Here is a 27,500-nt window from a genome sequence, read left to right as displayed (position 1 = left end):
TCTGCAGTCTCTCTCTCCAGTCTCTCTCCAGTCTCTCTCTCCAGTCTCTCTCTCCAGTCTCTCCAGTCTCTCTCTCCAGTCTCTCTCCAGTCTCTCTCTCCAGTCTCTCTCTCCAGTCTCTCTCTCCAGTCTCTCTCTCCAGTCTCTCCAGTCTCTCTCTCCAGTCTCTCTCTCCAGTCTCTCTCTCCAGTCTCTCTCTGCAGTCTCTCTCTCCAGTCTCTCTCCAGTCTCTCTCTCCAGTCTCTCTCCAGTCTCTCTCTCCAGTCTCTCTCTCCAGTCTCTCTCTCCAGTCTCTCTCCAGTCTCTCTCTCCAGTCTCTCTCCAGTCTCTCTCTCCAGTCTCTCTCTCCAGTCTCTCTCCAGTCTCTCTCTCCAGTCTCTCTCTCCAGTCTCTCTCTGCAATCTCTCTCTGCAATCTCTCACTCCAGTCTCTCTCTCCAATCTCTCTCTCCAGTCTCTCTCTGCAATCTCTCTCTCCAGTCTCTCTCTCCAGTCTCTCTCCAGTCTCTCACTCCAGTCTCTCTCTCCAATCTCTCTCTCCAGTCTCTCTCTCCAGTCTCTCTCTGCAATCTCTCTCTCCATTCTCTCTCTCCAGTCTCTCTCTCCAGTCTCTCTCTCCAGTCTCTCTCTGCAATCTCTCTCTCCAGTCTCTCTCCGGTCTCTCTCCAGTCTCTCTCCAGTCTCTCTCTCCAGTCTCTCTCTCCAATCTCTCTCTCCAGTCTCTCACTCCAGTCTCTCTCTCCAATCTCTCTCTCCAGTCTCTCTCTCCAGTCTCTCTCTCCAGTCTCTCTCCAGTCTCTCTCTCCAGTCTCTCTCCAGTCTCTCTCCAGTCTCTCTCTCCAGTCTCTCTCTGCAATCTCTCTCTCCAGTCTCTCTCTCCAGTCTCTCTCCAGTCTCTCTCTCCACTCTCTCTCCAGTCTCTCTCTCTCTCTCTCTCTCTCTCTCTCTCTCTCTCTCTCTCCAGTCTCTCTCTCTCTCTCTCTCTCTCTCTCTCTCTCTCTCTCTCTCTCTCTCTCTCTCTCTCCAGTCTCTCCTCTCTCTCTCTCTCTCTCTCTCTCTCTCTCTCAATTCAATTCAAGAGGAAATATATGGCATAGGAAACAAGTGAAAGTGAAATAGATAATAAACAAAAGTGAATTTAACAATAAAAAATCAACAGTAAACATTCCACTGACAAAAGTTCTCTCTCTCTCCCTCTCTGTCATGTGAGGGAGACTTGATGTGGGTCAGACAGTCTGTTAGGTGGATGAGAAGCCTCAGGTCAGGAGGGACAAGCTGACGTGTGTGTGTGTGTGATGACTGTGGCATGCTGAGGTCAGGTTCTGAATGACTATGTTCTCTTTATCTGTGGGGAAGTGTGGGTGTATGACACCTTAGTGTCTCGTGTTTAATGTTATATTAGAGAGGCGCTCTTACACAGGACTCTCTGTCTAACAGCAGACACACACATATACACACACACACTCCAGACAAGTGGATGATTGTGTTCCTCTGGAATTTTTCAATCAGACTTTTATCCTCTCTGGAAATCAATACCGTCCCTTATACAGTACACTAGGGAAGGAATAATGTGTGTGTGTGTGTGTGTGTATCCGTGTGTGTGGGTTTCCATGTGTGTGTGTGGGTTTCCGTGTGTGTGTGGGTTTCCATGTGTGTGTGGGTTTCCGTGTGTGTGTGTGGGTTTCCGTGTGTGTGTGGGTTTCCGTGTGTGTGTGGGTTTCCGTGTGTGTGTGGGTTTCCGTGTGTGTGTGGGTTTCCATGTGTGTGTGGGTTTCCATGTGTGTGTGGGTTTCCGTGTGTGTGTGGGTTTCCATGTGTGTGTGGGTTTCCATGTGTGTGTGGGTTTCCGTGTGTGTGTGTGGGTTTCCGTGTGTGTGTGTGGGTTTCCGTGTGTGTGTGTGGGTTTCCATGTGTGTGTGTGGGTTTCCATGTGTGTGTGGGTTTCCGTGTGTGTGTGTGGGTTTCCGTGTGTGTGTGGGTTTCCATGTGTGTGTGGGTTTCAGTGTGTGTGTGGGTTTTCATGTATGTGGGTTTCCGTGTGTGTGTGTGTGTGTGTGTGTGTGTGTGTGTGTGTGTGTGTGTGTGTGTGTGTGTGTGTGTGTGTGTGTGAAACGCGGCGTCAGTATAGGGTCATCAGTTCTGTCTAATTCACCCACATTACTTTTGCAGACAGTGCACCATCTCTCCCTCCATCTCGCCTCCTCTCACTCCCTTTGTTTCTCTCTGTTCCTCTTTCTCTCCTGCTCTCCCTCTATGGTGTGTGAGTGAGTGAGTGAGTGAGTGAGTGAGTGAGTGAGTGAGTGAGTGTGTGTGTGTGTGTGTGTGTGTGTTAGGGCAGGGCGATATATCCAATTAAGTAGCGCCTGCTCTTCACGCAGGTTGAGGAGTCTCAACTCGTCAAACTGCGTGAAAAGCAGACGCTACTAAACGGGAGAATCAACGAACACTGATTCTGGAAAATGTATCCACAGCTTGTCGCGCGCGGCATCGCAGTACCAGGTTCCGCTAGCAGCGTTTTAGCCAAAGAGAAACACTAGCTGTCTGGTCTGTGTTTTATAAATGTGCAATACGCAGTAAACACAATTATATAAGGAATTGGCAACTCGTTCTTATTGTTGGAAATAAGGTTGGCCACGTGATTTAAAGATCTGAACAAAGTGGACCGGCTAGCATGCTGTTCAAACAGCTGGAGATGGACAGAAGAGTGTTCATAACAATTCAACTGTTCAACCTTGTCAGCCAACAGATAGATCCAAGTTGGCTAAATTTGAAATATAAAGATTAGCTGGCTACTAAGCAGCACGTGGGCTTGTGCTTGAGAGATTGTTGATGAGACCTGTGTTCCTTTTCTCTAATGCCTGTTACAAGAAGTTAGTGGTTAATAGTGGCAGTGCATCATGCATGGTTCTAGTAAAAGGTGTAATAGAAGAGGAGCATAGACAGACTTGAAAGCCAGTGACTATTGCAACAACAGCAAAAAAGCAGACTAAACTATTTTGATAAAATAATGACATTATTAGTAGGTCTTATGGTTGTGGAAAGCTGTCGCGTTGTATAAGGATTGGAGACAGGCACAGGAATACGTAATAGGGGGTTTTATTACTCCACCCAAAGTACAACGTGTCGTGAAAAGCCCAAAACAAACATGTATATAAAATACACGGGGATGAAACCCAAACAAAAAGAGCGAGGATAAACCTCTAAAGATTACACGGGACGAGACCTGTAATAACAAGTGCACAATACACGTAGCACGAAAGCCGAAACTACTAAGCACAGGTACTCACAAGCCAAAGGTCGACCGATTAATCGTCATGGCCGAAGGGCCGATTAGGGACGATTTCAAGTTCATGACAATCGGTAATCGGCATTTTTGGACGCCGATCATGGCGATTACATTACACTCCACGAGGAGACTGTGTGGCAGGCTCACTACCTGTTATGCGAGTGCAGCAAGGAGCCAAGGTAAGGTGCTAGCTAGCATTAAACTTATCTTATAAAAAACAATCAATCTTCACATAATCACTAGTTAACTACACATGGTTGATGATATTACTAGGTTAACCAGCTTGTCCTGCGTTGCATATAATCAATGCGCTGCCTGTTAATTTATCATCGAATCACAGCCTACTTCGCCAAACGGGATGATTTAACAAAAGCACAATCGTTGCACGAATGTACCCAACCATAAACATCAATGCCTTTCTTAAAATCAATACACAGAAGTATATATTTTTAAACTTGCATATTTAGTTAAAACAAATTCATGTTAGCGGGCAATATTAACTAGGGAAATTGTGTCACTTCTCTTGCGTTCATTGCACGTAGAGTCAGAGTATATGCAACAGTTTGGGCCGCCTGGCTCGTTGCGAACTAATTTGCCAGAATTTTACATAATTATGACATAACATTTAAGGTTGTGCAATGTAACAGCAATATTTAGACTTAGGGTTGCCACCCGTTCAGTAAAATACGGAACAGTTCTGTATTTCACTGAAAGAATAAACGTTTTGTTTTCGAAATGATAGTTTCCAGATTTCACCATTTTAATGACCAAAGGCTCGTATTTCTGTGTATTTATTATATTATAATTCAGTCTATGATTTGATATTTGATAGAACAGTCTGACTGAGCGGTGGTAGGCTGCAGCAGGCTTGTAAGCATTCATTGTAACTTTCCTACGTTTGCCAGCAGCTCTTAGCAATGCTTGACACACAGCGCTGTTTATGACTTCAAGCCTATCAACTCCTGAGATTAGGCTGACAATACTAAAGTACCTATTAGAACATCCAATAGTCAAAGATATATGAAATACAAATGGCATAGAGAGAAATAGTCGACGCGTCATAATTCTTATATTAACTACAACCTTAAACTTCTTAACTGGGAATATTGAACCACCAGCTTTCATATGTTCTGAGCAAGGAACTTAAACGTTAGCTTTTTTACATGGCACATATTGCACTTTTACTTTCTTCTCCAACACTGAGTTTTTGCATTATTGAAACCAAATTAAGCATGTTTCATTATTTATTTGAGACTAAATAGATTTTATTTATGTATTATAAAGTTAAAATAAGTTGTCACGTTCGTCGTAACATTTAAGTGAGGAGGACCAAGGCGCAGCGTGATATAAATACATTATGTATTTATTTAAACAACGTACTGAAGAACCCTAAACAAAACTACAAAACAACAAACCGGCGACGTGAAGCTATACAAAACAAATAAGTGCAGACACTGGCAACTTACACATAGACAATCACCCACAACCTACCTAATGACTATGGCTGCCTAAATATGGCTCCCAATCAGAGACAACGATAGACAGCTGTCTCTAATTGGGAACCAATCTAGGCAACCATAGACTTACATAAACACCTACAATGAACACAACCCCATGAACTCTACAAACACCCCCTAGACAATACAAACACCCTAGACGAGACAAAAACACACAAACATCCCCCATGTCACACCCTGACCTAACTAAAATAATAAAGAAAACAAAGATAACTAAGGCCAGGGCGTGACGTAAGTGTCCATTGTTCATTCAAAGCTTTTTTTGGTCCTCCAATAATCTGTATCGGCATAGAAAAATCATAATCAATCGACCTCTACTCACAAGACCAACAGACATGGGAACAATAACCCACAAGACAATGGTGAACAGAGGGCACATACAGTTGTCAGAAGTTTACGTACACCTCAGCCAAATACATTTAAACTCTGTTTTTCACAATTCCTTACATTTAATCCTAGTAAAAATCCTCATTTGCGACCAAGCTTTAACTTCCTGACTGATGTCTTGAGATGTTGCTTCAATATATCCACATCATTTTCCTGCCATATGATGCCATCTATTTTGTGAAGTGCACCAGTCCCTCCTGTAGCAAAGCACCCCCACAACATGATGCTGCCACCCCCGTGCTTCACGGTTAGGATGGTGTTCTTCGGCTTGCAAGCATCCCCCTTTTTCCTCCAAACATAACGATGGTCATTATGGCCAAACAGTTCTATTTTTGTTTCATCAGACCAGAGGACATTTCTCCAAAAAGTACGATCTTTGTCCCCATGTGCAGTTGCAAACCGTAGTCTGGCTTTTTATGGCGGTTTTGTAGCAGTGGCTTCTTCCTTGCTGAGCGGCCTTTCAGGTTATGTCGATATAGGACTCGTTTTACTGTGGATATAGATACTTTGTACCTGTTTTCTCCAGCATCTTCACAAGGTCCTTTGCTGTTGTTCTGGGATTGACTTGCACTTTTCACACCAAAGTACGTTCATCTCTTGGAGATAGAACATGTCTCCTTCCTGAGCGGTATGACGGCTGCGTGGTCCCATGGTGTTTATACTTGCGTACTATTGTTTGTACAGATGTACGTGGTACCTTCAGGCGTTTGGAAATTGCTCTCAAGGATGAACCAGACTTGTGAAGGTCTACAATTTGTTTTCTGAGGTCTTGGCGGATTTCTTTAGATTTTCCCATGACATCAAGCAAAGAGGCACTGAGTTTGAAGGTAGGCCTTGCAATACATCCACAGGTACACCTCCAATTGACTAAAATGAGGTCAATAATCCTATCTGAAGCTTCTAAAGCCATGACATAATTTTCTGGAATTTTCCAAGCTGTTTAAAGGCACAGTCAACTTAGTGTATGTGAACTTCTGACCCACTGGAATTGTGATACAGTGCATTTATAAGTGAAATAATCTGTCTGTAAACAATTGTTGGAAAAATTACTTGTGTCATGCACAAAGTAGATGTCCTAACCGACTTGCCAAAACTATAGTTTGTTAACAAGAAATTTGTGGAGTGGTTGAAAAACAAGTTTTAATGACTCCAACCTAAGTGTATGTAAATTTCTGACTTCAACTCTATATACAATTACTAATCAGGGGAATTGGAATCAGGTGTGCGTAATGAAACGGTCCTGTGACACCTAGAAGGTCGGTGACGTAGACCTCCGGAACTGGTGCAGGGAAGGAGCATCAGTACCGGGGGAATCCATGACAGCCTAGGTAGAATTTCACAAGCCCTGAATTCATTTGATTATTGCTGTTTGAAATGCAGTGTATTTTACCAGTATTTGTACAACAAAGCTTATTTAGAGAAAATATTAAACAAAATCTAGCTATATTAATCGTGAATGGCCCATGAATTTGAAAACATTGAGATAGGATTTTTAGGCCAGTCCTAGTGTGTCTGTTTGACTCTGTGTCTGTGTCTCTCTCTCTGTGTGTGTGTGTGTGTCTCTTTGTGTGTGTGTGTGTGTGTGTGTGTGTGTGTGTCTCTTTGTGTGTGTGTGTGTGTGTGTGTGTGTGTGTGTGTGTGTGTGTGTGTGTGTGTGTGTGTGTGTGTGTGTGTGTGTGTGTGTGTGTGTGTGTGTGTGTGTGTGTGTGTGTGTGTGTGTGCGTGTGTGCGTGTGTGTGTGTGAACAGCAGCATTGCTCCTATAGTCATTAGTCAGCAGCTCTTTAGTAGTGATATCACTCAGCAGCCCCCAGTTACAACACCTACCTCACCTGCCTCCAGAGAGTGGTGTGTGTGTGTGTGTGTGTGTGTGTGTGTGTGTGTGTGTGTGTGTGTGTGTGTGTGTGTGGGGGGAGGGGGTGTAGTGTAGTGCTGACGTCAGCATCTAGAGTTAAAGTGGTTCTGTGTGTGTGTCAACTGACCATGTGATCTCATGGGACAGTTTTAAACTCTGTGATGTACAGTTTGTTTCAATGAACATTGAACATTGTAGGCCTTTTAATCTCTCTCTCTCTGTAGGCCAGACCAGTCTGTATGTGTACTCTATGTCATTTATATAGTAATGTAGAATTTAACTCTCTCTCTCTCTGAAGGTAGGCCAGGCCAGTGTGTGTATGTAATGTAGTATTTAACTTTCTCTCTCTAAAGGTAGGCCAGGCCAGTGTGTGTATGTAATGTAGTATTTAACTTTCTCTCTCTAAAGGTAGGCCAGGCCAGTGTGTGTATGTAATGTAGTATTTAACTCTCTCTCTCTAAAGGTAGGCCAGGCCAGTGTGTGTATCCATGAATGTACGTCACCATGATGATGACCGACCAGCTGATGGACTTAGCTCCGCCTCCGCTGCTGAACGGGGAGCTGCCGCTGATGCAACACATGGTTAATGGAGACGCAGCGCAACAGGTTGGTAACACACACACACACACACACACACACACACACACACACACACACACACACACACACACACACACACACACACACACACACACACACACACACACACACACACACACACACACACACATTGCAACAAATGCCAAACGCAGATCGGCTAGTGTGAAGGTGTCCCGCTCAAGTCCTTCCCTGAGGGAAATCCTTAAGGAGCGTTTTCATTGTAACACCCAATAAAGAAGGTTCCTACTAGAGATCAAAGAGGACTGTCAGACAGGCTGGTCAGATGACTATCTGCAGAAGACCCAGACACAGAGACGGGCTGTTTGTGTATGTGTGTGTGTGTGTGTGTGTGTGTGTGTGTGTGTGTGTGTGTGTGTGTGTGTGTGTGTGTGTGTGTGTCGTCTACCTGTAGAGGAAAAAGCCCTCAGATAACAGTTGAAGACATAACACATGAACATACAGACTGTTTGTCGTCGATGTAGTACTGTATCACTACAAACCCTGTGGGCGTGTCTCTATGTGATGAGGCTCTCCTCTGTAAACCTGGGCCGCCCGCTAGTACGCGCCATGGTTCCCATAGCAACAACAGCAGCAGCAGACAATGCAGGAAGTGTGTGTTTCCGTTTGCGTGTGAGGGGAAAGGGAGAGAGCAGCTTCACGTCGCTATGGGAAGACACGGATTGAACAGGAGGGGATATGAACGGGCTGGGAGGAAGACTCACCTGTAGCACGTATAGTGTGTGTTTGAGTGGTTTGTGTGTGTGTGTGTGGTGGGTTTGCGGGGTTTGTGTGTGTGTGTGGTGTGTATGAATGTGCCATGGCAGGACATGTGTTCCATGTCTACAGCCACAGTCTCAACAATCTCCACATGGACACCATGATGGTAAGATGCTTCACACTCAAACAGCCCCCAAATATATGCAGTGGTCTTCAGTGTTTGAGGCCTGGAGGCTGTCAGAGTGTGTGTGTGTGTGTGTGTGTGTGTCCTGACTGAGTGTGAGTAACGTCTTTGTTTACTTCTCAGGTATGTCTGTGATCGTTGTGTTGTGTCTGAACTGGTCTGTGATTGTTGTGTTGTGTCTGAACTGGTCTGTGATCGTTGTGTTGTGTCTGAACCGGTCTGTTATCGATGTGCTGTGTCTGAACCGGTCTGATATCGTTGTGTCTGAACTGGTCTGATATCGTTGTGTTGTGTCTGAACCGGACTGATATCGTTGTGTTGTGTCTGAACCGGTCTGTGATTGTTGTGTTGTGTCTGAACCGGACTGATATCGTTGTGTTGTGTCTGAACCGGTCTGTGATTGTTGTGTTGTGTCTGAACCGGTCTGTGATCGTTGTGTTGTGTCTGAACCGGTCTGTGATCGTTGTGTTGTGTCTGAACCGGTCTGTGATCGTTGTGTTGTGTCTGAACCGGTCTGTGATCGTTGTGTTGTGTCTGAACCGGTCTGTGAACGTTGTGTTGTGTCTGAACCGGTCTGATATCGTTGTGTTGTGTCTGAACCGGACTGATATCGTTGTGTTGTGTCTGAACCGGTCTGTGATTGTTGTGTTGTGTCTGAACCGGACTGATATCGTTGTGTTGTGTCTGAACCGGTCTGTGATTGCTGTGTTGTGTCTGAACTGGTCTGTGATCGTTGTGTTGTGTCTGAACCGGTCTGTGATCGTTGTGTTGTGTCTGAACCGGTCTGTGATCGTTGTGTTGTGTCTGAACCGGTCTGTGATCGTTGTGTTGTGTCTGAACCGGTCTGTGAACGTTGTGTTGTGTCTGAACCGGTCTGATATCGTTGTGTTGTGTCTGAACCGGTCTGATATCGTTGTGTTGTGTCTGAACCGGACTGATATCGTTGTGTTGTGTCTGAACCGGTCTGTGATTGTTGTGTTGTGTCTGAACTGGTCTGTGATCGTTGTGTTGTGTCTGAACCGGTCTGATATCGTTGTGTTGTGTCTGAACCGGTCTGATATCGTTGTGTTGTGTCTGAACCGGACAGATATCGTTGTGTTGTGTCTGAACCGGTCTGTGATTGTTGTGTTGTGTCTGAACTGGTCTGTGATCGTTGTGTTGTGTCTGAACCGGTCTGATATCGTTGTGTTGTGTCTGAACCGGACTGATATCGTTGTGTTGTGTCTGAACTGGTCTGTGATTGTTGTGTTGTGTCTGAACTGGTCTGTGATCGTTGTGTTGTGTCTGAACCGGTCTGTGATCGTTGTGTTGTGTCTGAACCGGTCTGTGATTGTTGTGTTGTGTCTGAACTGGTCTGTGATCGTTGTGTTGTGTCTGAACCGGTCTGTGATCGTTGTGTTGTGTCTGAACCGGTCTGTGATCGTTGTGTTGTGTCTGAACCGGTCTGATATCGTTGTGTTGTGTCTGAATCGGTCTGATATCGTTGTGTTGTGTCTGAACCGGACTGATATCGTTGTGTTGTGTCTGAACCGGTCTGTGATTGTTGTGTTGTGTCTGAACTGGTCTGTGATCGTTGTGTTGTGTCTGAACCGGTCTGATATCGTTGTGTTGTGTCTGAACCGGACTGATATCGTTGTGTTGTGTCTGAACCGGTCTGTGATTGTTGTGTTGTGTCTGAACCGGTCTGTGATTGTTGTGTTGTGTCTGAACTGGTCTGTGATCGTTGTGTTGTGTCTGAACCGGTCTGTGATCGTTGTGTTGTGTCTGAACCGGTCTGTGATTGTTGTGTTGTGTCTGAACCGGTCTGTGATTGTTGTGTTGTGTCTGAACCGGTCTGTGATTGTTGTGTTGTGTCTGAACTGGTCTGTGATCGTTGTGTTGTGTCTGAACCGGTCTGTGATCGTTGTGTTGTGTCTGAACCGGTCTGTGATCGTTGTGTTGTGTCTGAACCGGTCTGTGATCATTGTGTTGTGTCTGAACCGGTCTGTGAACGTTGTGTTGTGTCTGAACCGGTCTGATATCGTTGTGTTGTGTCTGAACCGGTCTGATATCGTTGTGTTGTGTCTGAACCGGTCTGATATCGTTGTGTTGTGTCTGAACCGGACTGATATCGTTGTGTTGTGTCTGAACCGGTCTGATATCGTTGTGTTGTGTCTGAACCGGACTGATATCGTTGTGTTGTGTCTGAACCGGTCTGTAATCGATGTGTTGTGTCTGAACCGGTCTGATATCGTTGTGCTGTGTCTGAACCGGTCTGTTATCATTGTGTTGTGTCTGAACCGATCTGATATCGTTGTGTTGTGTCTGAACCTGTCTGTGAAGTTTGTGTTGTGTCTGAACTGGTCTGTGATCGTTGTGTTGTGTCTGAACCGGTCTGATATCGTTGTGTTGTGTCTGAACCTGTCTGATATCGTTGTGTTGTGTCTGAACCGGTCTGATATCATTGTGTTGTGTCTGAACCGGTCTGTGATCGTTGTGTTTTGTCTGATCTGTCTCTCTGGTCTCGGCAGGTGATCCTGGTACAGGTGAATCCAGGGGAGACCTTCACCATCAGAGCGGAGGACGGCTCGCTGCAATGCATCCAGGGTAGGTCACACGCTTATGACATCACAACCCTGAGCCCCAGTTACACCTGTCTCGTTTTGATGACCTCATCCCTGTTCTCTGTTGACATCACAACACTGTCCTTAGCTAGGTGTGTGTGTGTGATATTCGATGGCTTGTGTTGTACTTTAAACATACTGGTATATAACAAGCTATTATAGACCTGGGGGATTCCTGTAAATCCAAGGGTGTGTCTCACTCTGATGACATCACAACAGAGTGAGATGTAAATCCCCCACCCTGAATAGGGCCTTTATCTCTCTGTCTCTGTCTCTGTCTCTGTCTCTCTCTGTCGTCCCCCATCCTGAATAGGGCCTTTATCTCTCTCTCTCTGTCTCTCTCTGTCTCTGTCTCTCTCTCTGTCGCCCCCCCCCCCCCCCCTCTCTGATGAAGGGTCTCTTTCAGACAGTACAGTCTTGACTCAGACAGCCCCCCTGCCCTATGTTATTCTAGCTAATTACCCCAACCCTCCTCCTCCACCCAGTGTGTAATTCAATTAGGTCTCAGAGCTTTTGTCAGAGGCCAAAGAGACAGACAGACACCCAGACAGGCAGGCAGGCAGGGAGAAGATTTGGTTGTACTGCCAGAGTCTCTGAGTGGGTAGGACAGGTTTCCAGCCCAGTGTCAGGTACAGGTTGGGCCAGACAGCGTATGGGTTAAGGCACCTGCAGACTAGGTTCTGTTTGCTCCTAGCAGAACTTGGCTAGGCGAAAGCCAACGTCTGTGGTCGCATACTCCATTAATAACCTTTTACTGCAGTGGGCTGAATCAGGGTCACGCTGTGTTTCTGGGTAGTCTTAAACAAATCTTCAAATAGTCCGAATTAATCTAAGATAAATCAAGAAATCTGTAATATATTTTTGTGTTTTTACAGAGGTCTCAGTCTGTAAAAACACTTGGGGAGTACCCCTTTTCTCCCCAATTGGTAGTTACAGTCTTGTTCCATCGCTGCAACTCCCGTACGGACTCGGGAGAGGCGAAGGTCGAGAGCTGTGCGTCCCCTGAAACCCAGCCAAGCCGCACTGCTTCTTGACACAACGCCCGCTTAACCCGGAAGCCAGCCGCACCAATGTGTCAGAGGAAACACCGTACAAATGGTGACCGTGTCAGCTTGCACTGCACCCAGCCCGCCACAGGAGTCACTAGTGCACGATGGGACAAGGGTATCCCTGCCTGCCAAACCCTCCCTAACCCAGACGACGCTGTGCCAATTATGCGCTGCCCCATGGGTCTCCCGGTCTCAGCCTGCTGCGACAGAGCCTGGACACGAGCCAGAATCTCTGGTGGCACAGCTAGCACTGCGATGCAGTGCCTTAGACCACTGCACCACTCGGGAGGCCCAAGACATGCAATTTTACAGCTAGCTAAGACATTTGGTGCAATATTTCACAAGTGAACAAAATGTGCATGAAAACTAGTCGTCTCGCGTTGAATGACAACACACACTTCATAGAAAAATCCATCCATAGTTCCCATCTCTACCGTTGACCAATCATAGACGAAGGGGCGTAGACTTCAGCTACTGAACTTCCACTTGCCTCGAGAGAAAAGAACAGCGGGGGGAAACTAATGAACACAAGAACCAATAACAACTTCTCTAAAACTCCCCGTAATATATGCAGGAGGTGTTTGGACTAGATAGCATGCGACAGGCTTTAGGGTTAGACAGTGTGTCTGTGTGTGTAGATGGTGTTACTTTGCACACTCAGGTTGAGGAAGCAGACAGGAGAGGTCACTGGAACAGACCCCCCACTACGACCACACACACACACACACACACACACACACACACACACACACACACACACACACACACACACACACACACACACACACACACACACACACACACACACACACACACACACACACACTCAGGTCACTGGATTTAGTGGGAGTTGGGGTGAAGCAGTGTGTTTTTATTTATTTTATTTTTATTTATTTAACCTTTATTTAACCAGGTAGGCAAATTGAGAACACGTTCTCATTTACAATTGCGACCTGGCCAAGATAAAGCAAAGCAGTTCGACACATACAACAACACATAGTTACACATGGAGTAAAAACAAACATATAGTCAATAATACAGTGAAAAAAAATAAGTCTATATACAATGTGAGCAAGTGAGGTGAGATAAGGGAGGTGAAGGCAAACAGATATATGTATAAATAAATAAAATATAAAAAGGCAATGGAGGCGAAGTGAGTACAACACAGCAAGTAAAATAAAAACTAAAAAACACTGGAATGGTTGGTTTGCATTGGAAGAAAGTGCAAAGTAGAGACAGAAATAATGGGGTGCAAAGGAGCAAAATAAATAAATAAATAAATACAGTAGGTAAAGAGGTAGTTGTTTGGGCTAAATTGTAGATGGGTTATGTACAGGTGCAGTAATCTATGAGCTGCTCTGACAGCTGGTGCTTAAAGCTAGTGAGGGAGATAGGTGTTTCCAGTTTCAGAGATTTTTGTAGTTCGTTCCAGTCATTGGCAGCAGAGAACTGGAAGGAGAGGCGTCCAAAGGAAGAATTGGTTTTGGGGGTGACTAGAGAGATATACCTGCTGGAGCGCGTGCTACAGGTAGGTGCTGCTATGGTGACCAGCGAGCTGAGATAAGGGGGGACTTTACCTAGCAGGGTCTTGTAGATGACCTGGAACCAGTGGGTTTGGCGACGAGTATGAAGCGAGGGCCAGCCAACGAGAGTGTACAGGTCGCAGTGGTGGGTAGTATATGGGGCTTTGGTGACAAAACGGATGGCACTGTGATAGACTGCATCCAATTTATTGAGTAGGGTTTTGGAGGCTATTTTGTAAATGACATCACCGAAGTCGAGGATTGGTAGGATGGTCAGTTTTACAAGGGTATGTTTGGCAGCATGAGTAAAGGATGCTTTGTTGCGGAATAGGAAGCCAATTCTAGATTTGACTTTGGATTGGAGATGTTTGATGTGGGTCTGGAAGGAGAGTTTACAGTCTAACCAGACACCTAGGTATTTGTAGTTGTCCACATATTCTAAGTCAGAGCCGTCCAAAGTAGTGATGTTGGACAGGCGGGCAGGAGCAGGCAGCGATCGGTTGAAGAGCATGCATTTGGTTTTACTTGTATTTAAGAGCAGTTGGAGGCCACGGAAGGAGAGTTGTATGGCATTGAAGCTCGCCTGGAGGGTTGTTAACACAGTGTCAAAAGAAGGGCCAGAAGTATACAGAATAATGTCGTCTGCGTAGAGGTGGATCAGAGAATCACCAGCAGCAAGAGCGACATCATTGATGTAAACAGAGAAGAGAGTCGGTCCAAGAATTGAACCCTGTGGCACCCCCATAGAGACTGCCAGAGGCCCGGACAACAGACCCTCCGATTTGACACACTGAACTCTATCAGAGAAGTAGTTGGTGAACCAGGCGAGGCAATCATTAGAGAAACCAAGGCTGTCGAGTCTGCCAATGAGGATGTGGTGATTGACAGAGTCAAAAGCCTTGGCCAGGTCAATGAATACGGCTGCACAGTATTGTTTCCTATCGATGGCGGTTACGATATCGTTTATGACCTTGAGCGTGGCTGAGGTGCACCCATGACCAGCTCTGAAACCAGATTGCATAGCGGAGAAGGTGTGGTGTGATTCGAAATGGTCGGTAATCTGTTTGTTGACTTGGCTTTCGAAGACCTTAGAAAGGCAGGGTAAGATAGATATAGGTCTGTAGCAGTTAGGGTCAAGGGTGTCCCCCCCTTTGAAGAGGGGGATAACCGCAGCTGCTTTCCAATCTTTGGGGATCTCAGACGACACGAAAGAGAGGTTGAAGAGGCTAGTAATAGGGGTGGCAACAATTTCAGCAGATAGTTTTAGAAAGAAAGGGTCCAGATTATCTAGCCCGGCTGATTTGTAAGGGTCCAGATTTTGCAGCTCATTAAGAACATCAGCTGACTGTATTTGGGAGAAAGAGAAATGGGGAAGGCTTGGGCGAGTAGCAGAGGGGAGGGCAGTGCTGTTGTCCGGGGTAGGGGTAGCCAGGTGGAAAGCATGGCCAGCCGTAGAAAAATGCTTATTGAAATTCTCAATTATAGTGGATTTGTCGGTGGTGACAGTGTTTCCTATCTTCAGAGCGGTTGGAAGCTGGGAGGAGGTGTTCTTATTCTCCATGGACTTTACGGTGTCCCAGAACTTTTTTGAATTTGTGTTGCAGGAAGCAAATTTCTGCTTGAAAAAGCTAGCCTTGGCTGTTCTAACTGCCTGTGTATATTGGTTTCTGGCTTCCCTGAAAAGTTGCATATCACGGGGGCTGTTCGATGCTAATGCAGAACGCCATAGGATGTTTTTCTGATGGTTAAGGGCAGTCAGGTCAGGAGAGAACCAAGGGCTATATCTGTTCCTGGTTCTAAATTTCTTGAATGGGGCATGCTTGTTCAAGATGGTGAGGAAGGCATTTAAAAAAAATGACCAGGCATCCTCTACTGACGGGATGAGATCAATATCCTTCCAGGATATCCCGGCCAGGTCGATTAGGAAGGCCTGCTCGCTGAAGTGTTTCAGGGAGCGTTTGACAGTGATGAGTGGAGGTCGTTTGACCGCTGACCCAATACGGATGCAGGCAATGAGGCAGTGATCGCTGAGATCTTTGTTGAAAACAGCAGAGGTGTATTTGGAGGGCAAGTTTGTTAGGATGATATCTATGAGGGTACCCGTGTTTACGGAATTGGGGTGGTACCTGGTAGGTTCATTGATAATTTGTGTGAGATTGAGGGCATCAAGCTTAGATTGTAGGGTGGCTGGGGTGTTGAGCATGTTCAAATTTAGGTCGCCTAGCAGCACGAGCTCTGAAGATAGATGGGGGGCAATCAGTTCACATATAGTGTCCAGAGCACAGCTGGGGGCAGAGGGTGGTCTATAGCAGGCGGCAACGGTGAGAGACTTGTTTTTAGAGAGGTGGATTTTTAAAAGTAGAAGTTCAAATTGTTTGGGAACAGACCTGGATAGTATAACAGAACTCTGCAGGCAGTCTTTGCAGTAGATTGCAACACCGCCCCCTTTGGCCGTTCTATCTTGTCTGAAAATATTGTAATTGGGGATAAAAATGTCTGAATTTTTGGTGGTCTTTCTAAGCCAGGATTCAGACACGGCTAAAACATCCGGGTTGGTAGAGTGTGCTAAAGCAGTGAACAAAACAAACTTAGGGAGGAGGCTTCTAATGTTAACATGCATGAAGCCAAGGCTATTACGGTTACAGAAGTCATCAAAAGAGAGCGCCTGGGGAATAGGAGTGGAGCCAGGTACTGCAGGGCCTGGATTCACCTCTACATCACCAGAGGAACAGAGGAGAAGTAGGATAATGGTACGGCTAAAAGCTATGAGAATTGGTCGCCTAGAGCTACTAGAGCAGAGAGTAAAAGGAAGTTTCTGGGGGCGATAAAATAGTTTAAAGGAATAATGTACAGACAAAGGTATGGTAGGATGTGAATACAGTGGAGGTTAACCTAGGTATTGAGTGATGATGAGAGAGATCTTGTCTCTAGAAACATCATTGAAACCAGGTGATGTCATCGCATATGTGGGTGGTGGAACTGAGAGGTTGGATATGGTATAGAGAGCAGGGCTAGAATCTCTACAGTGAAATAAGCCAATAAACACTAACCAGAACAGCAATGGACAAGGCATATTTACATTAAGGAGAGGCATGCTTAATCGAGTGATCAGTAAGGGTCCAGTGAGTAGAGGTTGGTTGGGGTCGTGGCGATCCAGACAGCTGGCCGGGTATATGGCTATCGGTAGCAGCATAGGATGGAGGTCTGTTTGTAGATACCTCGTGCGTTTCCGTCGGTAGGTTCCGTGTAGTGGGGTTTTGTTCAGGTAGCAGCCGATAGGACAGCTAACGATTAGCGGGCCTCAGGTGAGCGTTCAGGTAACGTCGGGACGGATTTGCCGGTTGGATAAATCCCTCGTCCAGATAACGTCGGCAGTCAGTCGTGAAGGCCCGGTGGGGTTCCGTATCTGCAGCAGCAACAAAAGAAACGGGTCCGGATGGTGATGGAACTCCTCAGCTGGCTAGCTCCAGCATGATTTGAGTTTGCTCCGGGGTCGACGTAAGCCAATAGTCACACGGTATGCAGCTAGCTAGCTGCGAAATCAAGGTGCAAGTGTCCAGAGCCTGCGGTTGGAATCCGGGGAAACTGAGAGAGAAAAAAAAAAAAAAAAAAAGAAGAAAAAAAAAACTAAAAAAAACTAAAAAAACTAAAAAAATAAAAAAAGTCCCGGGATGCTCCGGTCCGAGTCGCGTTGCACAAAAGTGCCGGTAGATTATCGAGCTAAAGGAATAGCTGATGACCGCAAAACGTGGGCAGCTGAAACACCAACGCTAGCTAGCAAACCGGCTAATTTCGGGGCAGCTACAGATTAGCTTCTGGCTAGCTATCGGAGTAGCTTCTGGTTAGCTTTCAGGCTAGCTTCTGAATTAGCCCATGGCTATCTTCCACGATGGATTTTCAGAATGAGGTAAATAATACTTATTGTAATTGGTGAAGCGGGTTGCAGGAAAGCTTTTGCAGGAAAGCTTTTGTAGTTGAGTTCTTGGATAATAAAATAAATAAAAGATATGTGAAGAAAAGGTGTAAATATATATATATACAGGACACGACAAGACAATACGGAAAAGACGTCTGAACTGCTAAGCCACCTTGGATGTTAAGACCAGTTGAGCTGTTCTTTACAGAGTGTGATTACTGAGACCCCAGAGCAGTGTGTGTGTGTGTGTGTGTGTGTGTGTGTATGCGCATGTATTACAGAGACTGGAGTTTAATATAAAGTAACCTCTGTTTAACTGGAGTACTGTGGTACACACACTGCTCTGACTGCACCAGCCAATATACTGCACTGTCCAAAGACAGATTCTTCAAGACGGGAGTCTCTATCTCACTCACTCGTTTCCCACTCTGTCTAGGGTTCAATACTGGTGACCGGTACTTCCCAACCAAGCTCCTTCCCGTATTCCCGATAAAGATAATGAAGGGTCCCATGGACCAATATTATAAAAATGTTATGCTGCTGGTTTTTGATCCACTTAACTATTTTCCCTTACCTTCTCTCCCCTCTCTCCCCTGTCCCTCTCTCCCTCCCTGAACGTTCCCACACTCACATCAAAGGCAGTGACTATAGAGTGTGTGTGAAAGCACCATGCTCTGGAATGTGTGTGTGTGCTTTTACCACAGCCATCCTAGAGCTGGCAGGATAATAGATGTATGTGAGGGACATCTGTAGGCTTTTTCTGTTGTATTGCTGTTGCAGTGTGGGTAATGTAGTTTAAAGTATTTCCTAGCAGAGCGCCTGTTGCAGTGTGGTTATAGTTTAATGTATTTCCTAGCAGAGCACCTGTTGCAGTGTGGTTATAGTTTAATGTATTTCCTGAGCAGTGCGGCTGTTGTGGCCCCTTCCACTGGCCCTATTGATGTGGTCTCTTATCCAGTTGTGTGTGTGTGTGTGTGTGTGTGTGTGTGTGTGTGTGTGTGTGTGTGTGTGTGTGTGTGTGTGTGTGTGTGTGTGTGTGTGTGTGTGTGTGTGTGTGTGTGTGTGTGTGTGTGTGTGTGTGTGTGTGTGTGTGTGTCTGTGTGTGTGTGTGTGTGTGTGTGTGTGTGTGTGTGTGTGTGCGTGTGTGTGTGTCTGTGCGTGTGTGTGTGTGTCTGTGCGTGTGTGTGTGTGTCTGTGTGTGTGTGTCTGTGTGTGTGTGTGTGTGTGTGTCTGTGCGTGTGTGTGTGTGTCTGTGTGTGTGTGTCTGTGTGTGTGTCTGTGTGTGTGTCTGTGTGTGTGTGTCTGTGTCTGTGTGCATTTGTGCCATCTGCTCAGAGCCAAGAAACTCTTTGATTCTCTCTCACCGACACGTGAGACCTTTCCCATATCTCTCTTTCTCTATCTTTCTCTAAGCATTTCTCTAAGCATTTAAGTCATTTAGCAGCTAGTTGTATGTAACATATAGTATGTTGTACTGTAATTATCCTGCACGCAAAACTGGTTGCAGTCAATGAATCAGGTTGTATTCTGGTTGCAAAAGGACGTTTTGTCCACATCTTTTTAGAACCAGAAAATACATCTTTATCTGATTTAAATGACCTGATAAGTTAAAGATGACATCATAGTCATCATGTTGTCATGTTGTCTTTACCTGGTTTAGTTGTAATCTGGTTCAATGTCAACTTCTCATCCAAGAAACACATTTATACCCAGGGAGCTTGGGTAGGCTTAGTGTTGGGTGGGCTTAGTGTTGGGTGGGCTTAGTGTTGGGTGGGCTCAGTGTTGGGTGGGCTCAGTGTTGGGTGGGCTCAGTGTTGGGTGGGCTAAGTGTTGGGTAGGCTTAGTGTTGGGTAGGCTTAGTGTTGGGCGGGCTTAGTGTTGGGCGGGCTTAGTGTTGGGTGGGCTTAGTGTTGGGTGGGCTTAGTGTTGGGCGGGCTTAGTGTTGGGTGGGCTTAGTGTTGGGTAGACTTGGTGTTGGGTGGGCTTAGTGTTGGGTAGGCTCAGTGTTGGGTGGGCTCAGTGTTGGGTGGGCTAAGTGTTGGGTGGGCTTAGTGTTGGGTAGGCTTAGTGTTGGGCAGGCTTAGTGTTGGGCGGGCTTAGTGTTGGGCGGGCTAAGTGTTGGGTAGACTTAGTGTTGGGTGGGCTAAGTGTTGGGTGGGCTCAGTGTTGGGTAGGCTCAGTGTTGGGTGGGCTCAGTGTTGGGTGGGCTAAGTGTTGGGTGGGCTTAGTGTTGGGTAGGCTTAGTGTTGGGTAGGCTTAGTGTTGGGCGGGCTTAGTGTTGGGCGGGCTTAGTGTTGGGCGGGCTTAGTGTTGGGTGGGCTTAGTGTTGGGTGGGCTTAGTGTTGGGTGGGCTCAGTGTTGGGTGGGCTTAGTGTTGGGTGGGCTCAGTGTTGGGTGGGCTAAGTGTTGGGTGGGCTTAGTGTTGGGTAGGCTTAGTGTTGGGTAGGCTTAGTGTTGGGTGGGCTTAGTGTTGGGTGGGCTTAGTGTTGGGTGGGCTTAGTGTTGGGTAGGCTTAGTGTTGGGTGGGCTTAGTGTTGGGTGGGCTTAGTGTTGGGTGGGCTTAGTGTTGGGTGGGCTTAGTGTTGGGTGGGCTTAGTGTTGGGTGGGCTTAGTGTTGGGTGAGCTTGGTGTTGGGTGGGCTTGGTGTTGGGTGGGCTTAGTGTTGGGTAGGCTTAGTGTTGGGTGGGCTTAGTGTTGGGTAGGCTTAGTGTTGGGTGAGCTTAGTGTTGGGTGAGCTTAGTGTTGGGTGGGCTCAGTGTTGGGTGGGCTCAGTGTTGGGTGGGCTCAGTGTTGGGTGGGCTTAGTGTTGGGTGGGCTTAGTGTTGGGTGGGCTTAGTGTTGGGTGGGCTCAGTGTTTGGTGGGCTTAGTGTTGGGTGGGCTCAGTGTTGAGTGGGCTCAGTGTTGAGTGGGCTCAGTGTTGGGTGGGCTCAGTGTTGGGTGGGCTTAGTGTTGGGTGGGCTTAGTGTTGGGTGGGCTTAGTGTTGGGTAAGCTTAGTGTTGGGTGGGATTAGTGTTGGGTGGGCTCAGTGTTGGGTAGGCTTAGTGTTGGGTAGGCTTAGTGTTGGGTGGGCTTAGTGTTGGGTGGGCTCAGTGTTGGGTGGGCTTAGTGTTGGGTGGGCTTAGTGTGCAAGTGTGTGTATATGTGCTTGTGCGTGCGTGCGTGCGTGTGTGCATGTGTGTGTGTGCGTATAGTGTGTTGGGTTCCACTAGGTTTGGGAAAGCTGTCACCATGAGATTGAAAACCTTTCCAGATGGTGTGTAATGGTATTTGGGCCCACAGGGCAGGGAGTGTCTGAGTGAGTGTGTTTCGGTTTGCATGATGTTTGGAGACAACTAAATCACGAGAAAACAAAAAGACAATTACTTGACACATTGCAAAGAATTAACAAAAAAACAGAGCAAACTAGTATGCTATTTGGACCTAAACAGGAAGTACACAGTGGCAGAATACCTGACCACTGTGACTGACCCAAACTTAAGGAAAGCTTTGACTATGTACAGACTCAGTGAGCATAGCCTTGCTATTGAGAAAGGCCGCCGTAGGCAGACATGGCTCTCAAGAGAAGACAGGCTATCTGCACACTGCCCACAAAATGAGGTGGAAACTGAGCTGCACTTCCTAACCTCCTGCCAAATGTATGACCATATTAGAGACACATATTTCCCTCAGATTACACAGATCCACAAAGAATTCGAAAACAAACCCAATTTTGATAAACTCCCATATCTACTGGGTGAAATTCCACAGTGTCACGCCCTGACCTTAGTTATCTATGTTTTCTGTATTATTTTGGTTAGGTCAGGGTGTGACGAGGGTGGGTATGCTTGTTTTGTATTGTCTAGGGTTTTTGTATGTCTAGGGGTTTTGGTAAGTCTAGGTATATGTCTGTCTATGGTGACCTGAATTGGTTCCCAATCAGAGGGATCATATTTAGGTTGCCATTTTTCCTTTTGGTTTTGTGGGTTCTTGTTCTATGTTTAGTTGCCTGTCTGCACTATCCATATGAGCTTCACGGTTCGTTTTGTTATTTTGTTTGTTTTGTTCAGTGTTCGTTCTTTTAATAAAGAAGAATGTACGCTTACTACGCTGCGCCTTGGTCTCCTCTCTTTGACGGTCGTGACACACAGTGTGCCATCACAGCAGCAAGATTTGTGACCTGTTGCCACAAGAAAAGGGCAACCAGTGAAGAACAAACACCATTTTGTACTAACTATTTGCACATCGTTACAACACTGTATATAGACATAATATGACATTTGACATGTCTTTATTCTTTTGAAACTTCTGTGAGTGTAATGTTTACTGTTCATTTTTATTGCTTATTTAACATTTGTTTCCCATGCCAATAAAGCCCTTAAATTGAATTGAGAGAGAGGGAGAGGGAGGGAGAGGGAGAGAGAGAGGGAAGGAGGGAGAGGGTGGGAGGGAGGGAGAGGGAGAGAGACCACATTCTGGGTGAACCTACTTCCTCTCTCTCTGACAACTGCGCTCCCCCGTCCTGTACAGTTGGTTTGGTCTGCCAGTTCACTGAAGCCTGAAACTCTTCGGACTCTACTACTTCAGGCAAAACGGGGGGGACAAACCTTTGCTCTATCTGTGTGCTACTGAGAGAGTGCTTTTTCAGATTTGGAATTCTTGGCTTCCTGGAAGCTCAGGGGTCAACTAGAGCAGTCCTCCCGCCATCCCTCTCTTCTCGCTCTTCTCTTCCTCCATCCCTCTCTTCTCGCTCTTCTTCCTCTCTTTCTCCATCCCTCTCTTCTCGCTCTTCTTTTTCTCTTCCTCCATCCCTCTCTTCTCGCTCTTCTTTTTCTCTTCCGCCATCCCTCTCTTCTCGCTCTTCTTCCTCTCTTTCTCCATCCCTCTCTTCTCGCTCTTCTTCCTCTCTTTCTCCATCCCTCTCTTCTCGCTCTTCTTTTTCTCTTTCTCCACCCCTCTCTTCTCGCTCTTCTTCCTCTCTTTCTCCATCCCTCTCTTCTCGCTCTTCTTTTTCTCTTCCTTCATCCCTCTCTTCTCGCTCTTCTTCCTCTCTTTCTCCATCCCTCTCTTCTCGCCCTTCTTTTCTTCCTCTCTTTCTCCATCCCTCTCTTCTCGCTCTTCTTCCTCTCTTTCTCCATCCCTCTCTTCTCGCTCTTCTTCCTCTCTTTCTCCATCCCTCTCTTCTCGCTCTTCTTCCTCTCTTTCTCCATCCCTCTCAACTCACTCTTCTTCCTCTCTTCCTCCATCCCTCTCTTCTCGCTCTTCTTTTCTTCCTCTCTTTCTCCATCCCTCTCTTCTCGCTCTCGCTTTTCTTTCTCTTTCTCCATCCCTCTCTTCTCGCTCTCACTTTTCGTCCTCTCTTTCTCCATCCCTCTCTTCTCGCTCTCGCTTTTCTTCCTCTCTTTCTCCATCCCTCTCTTCTCACTCTTCTTCCTCTCTTTCTCCATCCCTCTCTTCTCGCTCTTCTTTTTCTTCCTCTCTTTCTCCATCCATCTCTTCTCGCTCTTCTTTTTCTCTTTCTCCACCCCTCTCTTCTCGCTCTTCTTTTTCTTCCTCTCTTTCTCCATCCCTCTCTTCTCGCTCTCGCTTTTCTTCCTCTCTTTCTCCATCCCTCTCTTCTCGCTCTCGCTTTTCTTCCTCTCTTTCTCCATCCCTCTCTTCTCGCTCTCGCTTTTCTTCCTCTCTTTCTCCATCCCTCTCTTCTCGCTCTCGCTTTTCTTCCTCTCTTTCTCCATCCCTCTCTTCTCGCTCTCGCTTTTCTTCCTCTCTTTCTCCATCCCTCTCTTCTCGCTCTCGCTTTTCCTCCTCTCTTTCTCCATCCCTCTATCTGTCTGTCTGAAAACGTCATTCCTCTTTCCTTCTCTTCTCTCTCTCTTGCTGTCCTGTTCTCTCATCCTATCTGGTCTACTTTTCCCTTCAACATCAGCTTCTTTGTCTTCTCTTTCGTTCCTTCTTTCTGGCTTGTAGGGGAAAGCCCTTTTCTTTCCGCTCAGCTGTGATAGGCTTAGAGATGAAAGAGACAACTGTGATAGGCTCAGAAATGAAAGAGGCAGCTGTGATATGCTCAGAGATGAAAGAGACAGATGTGAATGGCTCAGAAATGAAAGAGACAGATGTGATAGGCTCAGAGATGAAAGAGACAGATGTGATAGGCTTAGAGATGAAAGAAACAGGAAGTCAGGGTCTGGGGCGGGGCTTAGCCTTGGGGAGCGAGGGGTGAGAGGAGAGACTGGAAAGAAAAGGAGAGGAAAGAGGGACCAAGAAATTTGATAGAGAGATACATAATAGATACATAATATAGAGATATATAGAACATGGGTCAATGCAATGTAATGTCTTGCATTCTCTCTCCTTCTTCCTCTCTCCTTCCCTTTTCCACGTCCCTACTTTTTGTCTGATAAGCCAAAAGCCCCAGGACAGCACACACACAGACACACACACACACACACACACACACACACACACACACACACACACACACACACACACACACACACACACACACACACACACACACACTGGAACGTTGAGTAGGGAAAGTCCCTGCTAATTTAGAATTTCCAGTATTCTTTCCACTGACATTCTAAAGAACCCTCTCTCCTTCTTCTCTCTCTCCTTCTCTCACTCCTTCCCTCGATCTTTCTCTCTCCTTTCCTTGGTCTCTCTCTCTTTCTACCTCTCTCGCTCTCAGTCTCTCTATATCTCTCCCTCTCTCTCTCTCTGTCCCCCTCTCTCTCTCTCTCTCTCCGTCCCTCTCTCTCTCTCTCTCTCTGTCTGTCTCTCTGTGATGGACACAAACACCCTGCTGTTCAGACCGTGACTCACACAGCAGGAATTTCCCAGATGAAAATGTGGAGAGAGTGAGAGGAGGGAGGGAGGAAGAGTCTGTTAACATCTATGGAAGAGAGAGAGAGAAAGTTCCTAATGACCTTCACTGATGGATATCAGGTGAGACAGGGCTTAAGTTTATAGAGAGGGAGAGAAAGAAAAGTAGAGGGATGGAGGAAGGGAAGGAGGGAGGGCAAGAGAGAGAGAGACAGAGAGAGAGTGAGACAGAGAGACAGAGAGCGAGAGAGGGGGGGGAGAAAGTGAGACAGAGAGAAAGAGAGACAGAGAGACAGAGAGAGAGAGACAGACACACAGAGAGAGAGAGAAAGAGAGAGAGAGATAGAGAGAGAGTGAGACAGAGAGCGAGAGAGAGGGGGGGGGGGAAGTGAGACAGAGAGAGAGAGAGACAGAGACACAGAGAGAGAGGGGGAGAAAGTGAGACAGAAAGAAAGAGACAGACACAGAGAGAGAGAGAGAGAGAGAGAGAGACAGAGAGAGAGAGAAAGAGACACAGAGAGAGAGCGAGAGAGAGAGGGCTAGAAAGTGAGACAGAGAGACAGAGAGAGAGAGAGACAGACACAGAGAGAGAGAGAGAAAGAGAGACAGAGAGAGAGAAAGAGAGACAGAGAGAGAGAAAAAGGGAGGGGGAGAAAGTGGGACAGAAAGAAAGAGAGACAGAGGGAGGATGGGAGGAGAGCAGGAAATGGTTATGAGACTCCCAGTCTGTTTACACTCCAACAGCAGTTGCACCTCTTCACTCTCTCGCTGTGTGTGTGTGTGTTGTGTGTGTATTCATACATTGGGAACAGTGAGTCATCAGGATCTGGGTTATTAGATCGAGACGACTTCCCTGCCTCCCTCTCTTCCTCCCTGCCTCCCTCCCTCCCCCTCTTCCTCCCTGCCTCCCTCCCCCTCTTCCTCCCTGCCTCCCTCCCTCCCCCTCTTCCTCCCTCCCTCCCCCTCTTCCTCCCTGCCTCCCCCTCTTCCTCCCTGCCTCCCTCCCTCCCCCTCTTCCTCCCTCCCTCCCCCTCTTCCTCCCTCCCTACCCCGCTTCCTCCCTGCCTCCCTCCCTCCCCCTCTTCCTCCCTGCCTCCCTCCCTATCCCTCTTCCTCCCTCCCTCTCTTCCTCCCTCCCTCCCCCTCTTCCTCCCTCCCTGCCTCCCTCCCTACCCCGCTTCCTCCCTGCCTCCCTCCCCCTCTTCCTCCCTCCCTCCCCCTCTTCCTCCCTGCCTCCCTCCCTACCCCTCTTCCTCCCTCCCTCCCCCTCTTCCTCCCTGCCTCCCTCCCTATCCCTCTTCCTCCCTCCCTCTCTTCCTCCCTCCCTCCCCCTCTTCCTCCCTCCCTGCCTCCCTCCCTACCCCGCTTCCTCCCCTGCCTCCCTCCCCCTCTTCCTCCCTCCCTCCCCCTCTTCCTCCCTGCCTCCCTCCCCCCTCTTCCTCCCTGCCTCCCTCCCCCTCTTCCTCCCTCCCTCCCCCTCTTCCTCCCTGCCTCCCTCCCCCTCTTCCTCCCTGCCTCCCTCCCTACCCCGCTTCCTCCCTGCCTCCCTCCCTCTCCCTCTTCCTCCCTGCCTCCCTCCCTACCCCGCTTCCTCCCCCTCTTCCTCCCTGCCTCCCTCCCTACCCCGCTTCCTCCCTGCCTCCCTCCCTCTCCCTCTTCCTCCCTGCCTCCCTCCCTACCCCGCTTCCTCCCCCTCTTCCTCCCTGCCTCCCTCCCTCTCCCTCTTCCTCCCTGCCTCCCTCCCTATCCCTCTTCCTCCCTGCCTGCCTGCCTCCCTCCCTACCCCTTTTCCTCCCTCCCTCCCTCCCAACCTCCCTCCCTCCCCCTCTTTCTCCCTGCCTCCCTCCCTTCCCCTCTTCCTCCCTGCCTCCCTCCCTACCCCTCTTCCTCCCTGTCTCCCTAGCTACCCCTCTTCCCCTCTCTCTCTCTCCCTCTTTCTCTACATCTCCAGTTCATATTCTCCACTATATTTCCAGACATTTTCAGAGGAAATCAGTTTAGAAAACGTGTGTATGTGTGGCTCTCAGTGTGTGCGTCACAGGAGGCTGCTGATGGGAGGACGGCTCATTATAATGGCTGGAATGGAGCGAATGAAATGGCATAAAACACATGGATGCATGGACATGTATCTGATACCATTCCACTCATTCCATTCCAGCCATTACCACAAGCCCATCCTCCCCAATTAAGGTGCCACCAACCTCCTGTGGTGTGAGTGTTATGGTGTTGGTAATTTAGCCTTGCTCCAGACATGACGTTTGCTTGGTTGGATCACAACCAGCAGCAGAACTAGGCCACCCCAGCAAACACAGCCCTGGGGTGGCCTCTCCTCCCACAGAGGAGAGGAGAGGGCAGTCAGGAAGTCTGGCTAAGCTAGCGCTAGGCTATTTCATATACATGTTTTGCTAATGCTAGGCTAAGGGGGGTCTAATGGTACATTAACAAGAGGAGAGGAGATGACTGAAGAGATTACTCTATATCATAATTGATATCATAACAGTACCATAGCCTGGTACAGATGTTTGTGAGCAGTGTTGCTCCTCTAACTGCGCTGGTGGAACCGAGAGAAACTGAGGTTCTGTGTTTGGACCTGAACACACTATACTCTCTCTGTCACTGTCTTTAGAGCCCAAGTCTGTAATTATTCAGCTGACTGCCGACTTGCTCTGGAATGTCAATCATAAGTTATGATGCTGCGTTTGTAGTGGAAGTACTTTGTATGTACTTCCTGCTTCACTGATCCTCACTGCCCTCATCCATCATGGCTACCAGACTTGTGACTGTGTGTGGCATCAGATTTGCCTCAACCACCCCAGACTGTCTGCTCTCTGCTAATTCAGATGTGCTGTCTCCCACAGTTCCTGCATCGTCTCTCTCTCTCTCGCGCGCTTTCTCCGTCTCTCTCTCTCTCTCTCTCTCTCTCAATTCAATTCAATTCAAGGGGCTGTATTGGCATGGGAAACATGTGTTAACATTGCCAAAGCAAGTGAGGTAGATAATATACAAAAGTTAAATGAACAATACAAATTAACAGTAAACATTACACTCTCTCTCTCTCTGTG

General features: G+C 47.3%; 1 protein-coding gene across 3 annotated transcripts in view; it reads left to right on the top strand.

Moving 5' to 3' along the window:
• LOC129859789 (fibronectin type III domain-containing protein 3B-like) overlaps positions 1-27,500 on the top strand; it is a 157,031-nt gene that overhangs the window by 23,229 nt on the left and 106,302 nt on the right. For 2 of the 3 annotated variants that reach the window (XM_055929906.1, XM_055929908.1), the window contains exons 2-3: positions 7,507-7,649; positions 11,055-11,130. In XM_055929906.1, the coding sequence (XP_055785881.1) occupies positions 7,536-7,649; positions 11,055-11,130 (190 nt within the window). In that variant the 5' untranslated portion in view covers positions 7,507-7,535. Of the gene's footprint in view, positions 1-7,506; positions 7,650-8,084; positions 8,527-11,054; positions 11,131-27,500 lie in introns of those variants that run through there. The other variant, XM_055929909.1, reaches the window with a different exon arrangement.

This window comes from Salvelinus fontinalis, chromosome 7 (genome assembly GCF_029448725.1).
Source record: "Salvelinus fontinalis isolate EN_2023a chromosome 7, ASM2944872v1, whole genome shotgun sequence".
NCBI classification, from domain to species: domain Eukaryota; kingdom Metazoa; phylum Chordata; class Actinopteri; order Salmoniformes; family Salmonidae; genus Salvelinus; species Salvelinus fontinalis.
The sequence above is the reverse complement of the archived record's forward strand: the minus strand, read 5'-3'. Positions and strand labels throughout refer to the sequence as shown.